The sequence below is a fragment of the Mizuhopecten yessoensis genome, unplaced genomic scaffold, assembly GCF_002113885.1.
Source record: "Mizuhopecten yessoensis strain PY_sf001 unplaced genomic scaffold, ASM211388v2 scaffold2503, whole genome shotgun sequence".
In the NCBI taxonomy this organism is placed as follows: domain Eukaryota; kingdom Metazoa; phylum Mollusca; class Bivalvia; order Pectinida; family Pectinidae; genus Mizuhopecten; species Mizuhopecten yessoensis.
In genome coordinates this window covers 183,973-194,762 of record NW_018404578.1, presented here as the reverse complement: position 1 = coordinate 194,762, position 10,790 = coordinate 183,973, and the positions used below count along the sequence as shown (strand labels likewise).

General features: G+C 39.0%; 1 protein-coding gene across 1 annotated transcript; it reads left to right on the top strand.

Moving 5' to 3' along the window:
* The first annotated feature begins 1,191 nt into the window (after positions 1-1,191).
* LOC110446074 (neurogenic differentiation factor 1-like) lies at positions 1,192-1,845 on the top strand. The gene has a single exon (XM_021491036.1). It carries the CDS (start codon positions 1,192-1,194, stop codon positions 1,843-1,845), a length of 654 nt encoding a protein of 217 aa, XP_021346711.1.
* The last annotated feature ends 8,945 nt before the right edge of the window (positions 1,846-10,790 follow it).

Below are 10,790 nucleotides of genomic sequence, written 5' to 3'. Positions count from 1 at the left end.
GTGTACTCAACACCTACCATTACCCTACCCCTGTTATACCCCTCCGCTGTGTTCTCAACACCTACCATTACCCTACCCCGTTATACCCCTTCACTGTGTTCTCAACACCTACCATTATCATATACCCTGTTATCCCCCTCCATTGTGTACTCAACACCTACCATTACCCTCCCCCTGTTATATCTCTCCACTGTGTTCTCAACAGCTACCATTACCCTATACCCTGTTATAACCCTCCACTGTGTTCTCAACACCTAACCGTACCCTACCACTGTTATACCCCTCTACTGTGTTATCCACATCTATCCATACCCTACCCCGTTGTACCCTTCCACTTGTACACAACCCACTGCCTCTAGCTACACTCTATAATAGAGACACTCTCGCTGATTGAGTGATGTGTATGTCTAGTTACCGGATCTGACTTGGGATTGGTACGATTAATTTGTCGGAGGGGGAGCTAGATAAATCCCCCTCCCTGCTTGTTTTGTTTACATAAAACTGCAATCGTCCTTTCGGTAATGTATTCCGACATTATCGAAGGGGAAGTGTATTTATTGGTCGGTTCTATTTCGTACGCTGATTATTTGGGGAGGATCCTCTTCACAACCCACCAAACTGTACACGTAAGACAATACGTCCACGACCATTGATGCGAGTGGTGGAACACATTATTTCAGGAACATTTCTAATGATTTCGGAGTATTTTTTTCTATTTTAAGTTGACAGATACCTGTTTAAGTTGTTTTCACAACGAAGCTGATGATATGTTTGTTATAACTTTTGCAAGCACTAATTTCAATAGTTAAAGTTTTGGTCCTTTTTCTTTCAAGTGATTCTTCAAAAGCAACCTTAACTGGTCAACAAATAATCACTGTATCTACATTCATTTGAAGACTACACTTCATTGTAAATGTTACGGACTTCTGTGTTCAGTGGGTATACCATACCTTTGGATAACGTATGTTGTTTAACGACGCCGAGTTATTATTGAAAGTTGGATGTAGCTTATTATGATACTCTGAAGATTTTCCTAACGTTAAAGGGAGTTTTTCTCGAGCATTCGTGACATCATATTATCGAAGAAGATATCTGAATCTATATATATCTGTGAACAGCTAGTTAGCTGTGTCGGGGTATTTCATACAGCAAAATCACTTCGGTGTCTTCATATAATTGTCCTGTGTAGACATGTTTCCAACAGAAGTATCGGGAGGGACTTCCCAGGAATATTTTGACCTTGACCAGGGCATAGGAGGAGTAGAGTACCAGGACTATCCCGACCCAATTGAATACTGGGCGGAAAACGCAGACACGTGGTCGACGGGCTGTCATGACCCTACTCAGCAAAGCTATTGTTACGACTACCACCAGCGTTGCCCCTCCAATGGTCCAGGGATGGCTGCATGTTCATTGTCACCGGACGGACAGTATGACAGCAGATCACAGGAATACCAAATCTGCGATATACAACATCATTTGGCGGAATCAAACCAAGGTAGAAGAAATAGCAGCAGTCAAAAAACGAAGGAGGTTCCGGCGGATACGGTTCGTGAAGGAGCGACGGAGAGAGAAAGACTACGTATGCATTCCCTTAACGACGCGTTCGACAGTCTGCGTCGCGTTGTTCCGAAATCGAACCTTAGTGACCATCACAAATTGTCAAAGATTGCTACGCTTCGCTTGGCGATCCACTATATTGCAGCGCTGGGCGGGATTCTAAAGAATAGTGGGGTCGAGGTTCGAGTCATCCAGGATAGGAGTACGGGGGACATGCGCGGAAAGCGAAGGAGGTTCCGGTCACGTGGGAGGAAGACGGGAAATACAACCAAACAGGGTATGTGAGGGGTGCGGAGCCGCGAACATTCCTACAGATATGCTGTTAATTATTGATGTCTTATAGTCAATCGTTTCTATGTAGATACGTGTAGTAATGGTTAAATAAGAACCACGAGTGTTATATCGGCAAAACTGGGCACGACACACAAGACATGGAATCATAGTTTTTAGACTTTTATTGTAAAATATGTTTACTTTGCAAGAATTCAATGATTTATAATTTCATAATTAAACAATGACTGCATCAGTCAGAGTTTCTTCCTCGAATTATAAACATTGGCGTCGTTTCAAGCACAGTGTCATAGCCAAGTTTGTTTATAAATGCTAAACTATTATTGTCTTGCTATATATATATGCATAGCTGCATAAAGAAGGTTTCATTATATGTGAATACGCGCTTACAAGTGTGAAGTAGTATCTAAGTAAAGCCGCTGAAATAAGTTTTACAGTACATGTATATATACCAAAAAGTAAGACTGTTACGTTACATGTGTATAAGCTCTAAAAGTGTACGGTTACATTACGTAAGTACACTGTATAAGAGATGTACAGACGCTGAAATAACCTTTACTTATTTTACAAAAATAATGAAACAATATTTTTTCTTCAAATTTTCCAATAAACACTCTTGTTGATTACACAAATAGGCGATAAATCATGTGTTACGTGTACGTTAAATAAATGCATCTACGGTAAAATAAGTGTGTTACATCATACATTTAGCGGAAGACGAAATCAATAAGTTTGTCAAAAGTGAATTTACTTAAGCTAAAATTTACGACAAATTCGGAAACGACACGGAACTATCTCCCCTTACATAAATTGAATTGCTGTTGCCATGCCAAACCATGAGACTATAATATTTAGTATTGCTAAATGTACCCACACAGTAGACTCGGGTGTATAGTGATTATCTCAGAAGTAAGTAGTAAAGTTCATGCATGATTGTTTATAGTGTACATACCCGGACAGGAGTGTCCGGTATTTTGTGTGTAGTTTCTCCTTTAGTTAGGTTGTCAGTGTGCGACTTCTGTTTCTAATTGAGTAAGATAATGTCCCGTATGTGTTTCCTCTTTACACACACAGTGTTGTCAAATTGTACCTATATTGATTTTTAATTAAAACGATGACAGAAGTGATGTTTATTGGTGCGTTAGAACTGCTTTTCGTTTATAGATGACACGATCGGAGAGACAATGAATAATACAATGTAACATTATGATAATACAATGTAACATTATGATAATACAATGTAACATATGATGATACAATGTAACATTATGATAATACAATGTAACATTATGATAATACAATGTAACATTATCATTATGCAATGTTACATAATTATCGCTTATGATAACACAATGTAACATTATGATAATACAATGTAACATTATGATAATACAAAGACAAATTATCATTATGCAATGTTACATTATTATCATACAATGTTATATTATTATTTTACAATGTTACATTATTATTATACAATGTTACATGCTTATTATACAATGTAACATGATTATTATGCAATGTTACATGATTATTATACAATGTTACATGATTATTATGCAATGTTACATGATTATAAAATAAATATTACCTTGTTCAATTTAACCCATTAAAGCCATATACTTTTTATTACATGTTATCCTATTTTTAATAAGAGTATAGTAAGACAGTAAATATAAATGACACATATTTCTGAATGTTGTATAGCCTTTATATGCGATGAAGTCTGTATGTGATTGTACCTACATAAATCTATGTGTAGACATGCCCTTTCTTTTTCACGTGAAACACATAATTCAGTTTTAAAAAAGTATATGAAATTGATGCGTCTCTCAAAATATTTATTTGAATTATTTTAGACAAAGACAATATCACTGTAGGAGTAGCTTATAACGGTGATTTGTTATCAATCTAACAGTAATAGTTTTAATTAGATATTGTAATACAGGTCCCACACTTACTTCTATAAAACTAAATGTTTGTCTTGTTTTATAGGTTCGTGTATGGTAGGTTAACACTGAGGAGGAAACACGGAGACACAGTGATATAATAACAAAGATCATACATATATATAATATATGATAATAATATAATTATATAATTAATAGATAGATAGCTTCAATAAATTATGGTGATATTTTCTGTTGAGTTTCTGCATTTCCATGTGAACTGCTCTATCAAAACACAAGTCATTTACAGCGTAGTGACAGTCATATTGTATAGATCCAGCCATCAATATGTACGGCTCATAGATCCAGCCATCAATATGTACGGCTCATAGATCCAGTCATCAATATGTACGGCTCATAGATCCAGTCATCAATACGTATGGCTGCTAGATCCAGCCATCAATACGTACGGCTGCTAGATCCAGCCATCAAAACGTATGGCTGCCAGATCCAGCCATCAATACGCATGGCTGCTAGATCCAGCCATCAATACGTACGGCTGCTAGATCCAGCCATCAATACGTATGGCTGCTAGATCCAGCCATCAATACGTACGACTGCTAAATCCAGCCATCAAAACGTATACGGCTCATAGATCCAGTCATCAATGAGTATACGGCTCATAGATCCAGTCATCAATGAGTATACGGCTCATATATCCAGCCATCAATACGTATACGGCTCATAGATCCAGTCATCAATAAGTACGGCTCATAGATCTAGACATCAATATGTACGGCTCATAGATCCAGCCATCAATATGTACGACTCATAGATCTAGCAATCTACATTCACGACTCATAGATCTAGCCATCAATAAGTATACGGCTCATAGATCTAGACATCAATATGTACGGCTCATAGATCCAGCCATCAATATGTACACCTCATAGATCCAGCCATCAATATGTACGGCTCATAGATCCAGCCATCAATATGTAGGACTCATACATCTAGCCATCAACATTCACGACTCATAGATCCAGTCATCAATAAGTACGGCTCATAGATCCAGACATCAATAAGTACGGCTCATAGATCCAGACATCAATAAGTAAGACTTATAGATCCAGACATCAATAAGTACGGCTCATAGATCCAGACATCAATAAGTACGGCTCATAGATCCAGACATCAATACGTATACGGCTCATAGATCCAGTCATCAATAAGTACGGCTCATAGATCCAGACATCAATAAGTACGACTCATAGATCCAGCCATCAATATGTACGGCTCATAAATCCAGCCATCAATACGTATACGGCTCATTGATCCAGCCATCAATATGTACGACTCATAGATCTAGCCATCAATACGTATACGGCTCATAGATCTAGCCATCAATACGTATACGGCTCATAGATCCAGCCATCAATATATACGGCTCATATCTGCAGCCATCAATAAGCACGGCTCATAGATCCAGCCATCAATATGTACGACTCATATCTACAGCCATCAATACGTACGACTCATAGATCCAGCCATCAATATGTACGGCTCATAGATCCAGCCATCAATATGTACGACTCATAAATCCAGGCATCAATATGTACGGCTCATAGATCCAGCCATCAATACGTATACGGCTCATAGATCTAGCCATCAATACGTATACGACTCATAGATTCAGCCATCAATACGTATACGGCTCATATATCCAGCCATCAATATGTACGGCTCATAGAACCAGCCATCAATATGTACGACTCATAGATCTAGCCATCAATATGTACGGCTCATAGATCTAGCCATCAATACGTATACGGCACATAGATCCAGCCATCAATACGTATACGGCTCATATATCCAGCCATCAATATGTACGGCTCATAGAACCAGCCATCAATATGTACGACTCATAGATCTAGCCATCAATATGTACGGCTCATAGATCCAGCCATCAATATATACGGCTCATAGACCCAGCCATCAATACGTATACGGCTCATTGATCTAGCCATCAATACGTATACGACTCATAGATTCAGCCATCAATATGTACGGCTCTAATAATCACGTTGTATCGGTTCTTCTCCCATCTTTTTTTCTGAATTGTCTCCATTTTGACCTGTTCGAAATTTCTGTGTCACTCTCAGGGTAAGATGTGTCTTTCATCCCCTGGGATATGATAGATGGAACACGAAAAGAAACAATACGATGATGCCAGGGGAACAATGAATTACGACGACACAATCAGCTTTCGATGGAAGAAGACAAATGCCAGTCAAATATGCCATTATGAATGTCGGTGGGTAATGAATAATAAGACGGAAGGAAAAGCAATCAGCTGCTACATGTACCTAGGGGGATGCTAGATAACCAGAAATCTCTAAACTGTATGTAGTTCCTGTCATTACTGTGTATAGGTTCTCTCATTACTGTGTATAGTTCATGTCATTACTGTGAATAGTTCCTGTAAATACTGTGTATAGTTCATGTCATTACTGTGTATAGTTCCTGTCATTACTGTGTATAGTTCATGTCATTACTGTGTATAGTTCCTGTCATTACTGTGTATAGTTCATGTCATTACTGTGTATATGTTCTGTCATTACTGTGTATAGTTCCTGTCATTACTGTGTATAGGTTCTGTCATTACTGTGTATAGTTCATGTCATTACTGTGTATATTTCCTGTACATACTGTGGATAGTTCATGTCATTACTGTGTATAGTTCCTGTCATTACTGTGTATAGTTCATGTCATTACTGTGTATAGTTCCTGTCATTACTGTGTATAGTTCCTGTCATAACTGTGTACAGTTCCTGTAATCTCTGTGTATAGTTCCTGTTATCACTTTCTATAGTTCCTGTCACTTCTGTTAACAATTCCTGCCATTACTGTTATTTGCTCCTGTCATTACTGAGTATATTTCCTGTCATTACTGTGTATAGTTCCTGTCATTTTCTGGGTATAGTTCCTGTCGTTACTGTGTATAGTTCCTGTCATTACTGTGAATAGTTCCTGTTATTACTGTGCATAGTTCCTGTCATTATTGTGTATAATTCCTGTCATTACTGTGTTTAGTTCCTGTCATTGTTGTGCTTAGTTCCTGTTATTACTGTGTATAATTCCTGTCATTACTTTGTTTAGTTCCTGTCATTACTGTGTATAATTCCTGTCATTACTATGTTTAGTTCCTGTCATTACTGTGTATAATTCCTGTCATTACTGTGTTTAGTTCCTGTCATTACTGTGTTATAGTTCCTGGCATTACTGTGTATAATTCCTGTCATTACTATGTTTAGTTCCTGTCATTACTGTGTATAATTCCTGTCATTACTATGTTTAGTTCCTGTCATTATTGTGTATAGTTCCTGTTATTACTGTGTTTAGTTCCTGTCATTGCTGTGTTATAGTGCCTGTCATTACTATGTTTAGTTCCTGTCATTATTATGTATAATTCATGTTATTACTGTGTTATAGTTCCTGTCATTACTGTGTATAATTCCTCTCATTACTTTGTTTAGTTCCTGTCATAATTGTGTATAATTCCTGTCATTACTGTGTTTAGTTCCTGTCATTGCTGTTTAGTTCCTGTTATTACTGTACTTTAGTATTTAATAGATCTTTGTTTGTTTGTGTTTGATTTATGTACTTTCCTGTTTGATTAGTTTACATTGTATACTGTACGTTAATGATTGCTATCAGTCTGTTCGTGTTTGACGTATGTTCAGACAATGTATAAATCATTGTTTAGATCTTTGCACAATCGGAATATTTTGTATTGAACACCGTTTTGTCTCTAACGTCGAATAATGCCTTCTGTCAAGGAATGTTGATAGCCGACCATTTCTTGCCAGCATTAATTTCATATAGTGTCCCTGATTTCTAAATAACATTGATTCTGTTTCCATTTTTACACATTAAACCTGCACCTGCATATATAAAACATATATAAACGTTTCCATGGAATACGTTTTGACACATTCGACGTTTGAATAAACTAAACATGATTATAGCAGTATTAAGATAATACTGGAGACGCTAGGTTATTGAGTTCGTCGACACTGATCTAGACGGACGTTTCTACATTATCAACTCAGTTTATTATTATAGTGTGTGGACATAATCCCTATAATTATAAACAAAATCGTTCGCGAACCAAAGAAAATACTCAGAACACAAGATATCACTTTCATCAAAACTAAGTGTGTCACGTGATACAATATTTACAAATGCGAAGCGTTTATCTGATGTAACCGTAGATCTGTGTTTGCTGTCTTCTTGTAAGTATATCAAACATTCTTGTGACGCAGAAAAGGCCGACATTAATCTTCCGTAATTCCCGATTTACAAGTGCACATTTGACGTGGCATCAAGGTCACAACGACCTAACATAACACAGGTGCACCATTCTCAAGATTTATATAAACTCGATTTCATAACAAAACTCACATTTCTCCATGGTGCTGATTATGGAAATGTAAACCCCTGAATATCTAAATGTACGCAAATGAAACGTTCTAACTACAACAAAAGCGTCGTTCTCACAAAACTCGATGCTACACAGAACCATGAAACATTCTTGCGATAATCACAGGACTTAACGGTTATTGACAGTTAGCATGGATGTTATAACACGGGTTCATTTAATAACAAGCATTAATTTTGGATTTATTTTTTTCGGGAAGATTGAGATACAAGTACATACTGTCATAATCAGAAGGAATACTAAACGCTTCGTAATCCATCATTCCGATCAAACCACTTTATGCAGCGGTCCGAACAAACCACTTTTCCAGCAGTCCGAACAAACCACTTTTCCAGCAGTCCGAACAAACCACTGTTTCCAGCAGTCCGTACAAACCACTTTTCCAGCAGTCCGAACAAACCACTGTTTCCAGCGGTCCGAACAAACCACTTTTCCAAAAGTCCGAACAAACTACTGTTTCCAGCGGTCCGAACAAACCACTTTGCCAAAAGTCCGAACAACCCACTGTTTCGAGCAATTTCCCGCAGTCTGGAAAAGTCCGAACAAACGACTGTTTCCAGCGGTCCAAACAAACCACTTTTCAAAAAGTCCGAACAAACCACTGTTTCCAGCGGTCCGAACAAACCACTGTTTCCAGCGGTCCGAATAAACCACTTTTCCAAAAGTCCGAACAAACCACTGTTTCGAGCAGTCCGTACAAACCACTTTTCCAGCACTCCGAACAAACCACTTTTCCAAAAGTCCGAACAAACCACTGTTTCGAGCAGTCCGTACAACCCACTTTTCCAGCACTCCGAACAAACCCCTTTTCCAAAAGTCCGAACAAACCACTGTTTCGAGCAGTCCGTACAAACCCCTTTTCCAGCACTCCGAACAAACCACATTTCCAAAAGTCCGAACAAACCACTGTTTCGAGCAGTCCGTACAACCCACTTTTCCAGCACTCCGAACAAACCACTTTTCCAAAAGTCCGAACAAACCACTGTTTCCAGCGGTCCGAACAAACCACTGTTTCCAGCAGTCCTAACAAACCACTGTTTCCAGCAGTCCGAACAAATTACTGTTTCAAGCAGTCCCGAACAAACCACTGTTTCCAGTTGTCCGAACAAACCACTGTTTCCAGCAGTCCGAACAAACCACCATATCCAGCTGTTTAAACAATTACTGTTTCAAGCAGTCCGAACAACCACTGTTTTCAGTTGTCCGAACAAACTACTGTTTCCAGCAGTCCTTACAAACCACTGTTTCCAGCAGTCCGAACAAATTACTGTTTCCAGCAGTCCCGAACAAACCACTGTTTCCAGTTGTCCGAACAAACCACTGTATCCAGCAGTCCGAACAAACAACTGTTTCCAGTTGTCCGAACAAACCACTGTTTCCAGCAGTCCGGACAAACCACCATATCCAGCAGTTTAAACAATTACTGTTTCAAACAGTCCGAACAAACCACTGTTTTCAGTTGTCCGAACAAACCACTGTTTCCAGCAGTCCTAACAAACCACTGTTTCCAACAGTCCGAACAAACCACTTTTCCTAAAGTCCGAACAAACCACTGTTTCCAGCAGTCCTAACACACCACTTTTCCAGCACTCCGAACAAACCACTGTGTCAAGCGGTCCGAACAAACCCCCGTTTCCAGCGGTCCGAGCAAACCACTGTTTCCGGCGGTCCGAACAAACAACTGTTTCCAGTTGCCCAAACAAACCACTGTTTCAAGTTGTCCGAACAAACCACCATATCCAGCTGTTTAAACAATTACTGTTTCAAGCAGTCCGAATAAACCACTGGTTTCAGTTGTCTGAACAAACTCCTGTTTCCAGCAGTCTGAACAAATTCCTGTTTCCAGCAGTCTGAACAAATTCCTGTTTCCAGCAGTCCGAACAAACCACTGTTTCCAGCGGTCCGAACAAACCACCATATCCAGCATTTTAAACAATAACTGTTTCAAGCAGTCCGAATAAACCACTGTTTTCAGTTGTCTGAACAAACTACTGTTTCCAGCAGTCCTAACAAACCACTGTTTCCAGCAGTCTGAACAAATTACTGTTTCCAGCAGTCCCGAACAAACCACTGTTTCAAGTTGTCCGAACAAACCACTGTTTCCAGCAGTCCGAACAAACCACTGTTTCCAGTTGTCCGAACAAACCACTGTTTCCAACAGTCCGAACAAATTACAGTTTCCAGCAGTCCCGAACAAACCACTGTTTCCAGTTGTCCGAACAAACCACTGTATCCAGCAGTCCGAACAAACAACTGTTTCCAGTTGTCCGAACAAACCACTGTTTCCAGCAGTCCGTACAAACCACTATATCCAGCAGTCCAAACAAACTACTGTTTCCAGCAGTCTGAACAAACCACTTTTCCAACAGGCCGAACAAACCACTGTTTTCAGCGGTCGGAACAAACCACTTTTCCAACAGGCCGAACAAACCACTGTTTCCAGCAGTCCAGATAAACAACAGTTCCAACAATCCGGACAAACCATTGTTCATGGAAGTCCGGACAGACCAATGTTTCCAGAAGTCCTGAAAAAACATTATTTGCAACAG

What these genes read in the sequence shown, in the direction of transcription:
- LOC110446074 (XM_021491036.1), top strand. Translation starts at nt 1,192, where the DNA reads ATGTTTCCAACAGAAGTATCGGGAGGGACTTCCCAGGAATATTTTGAC.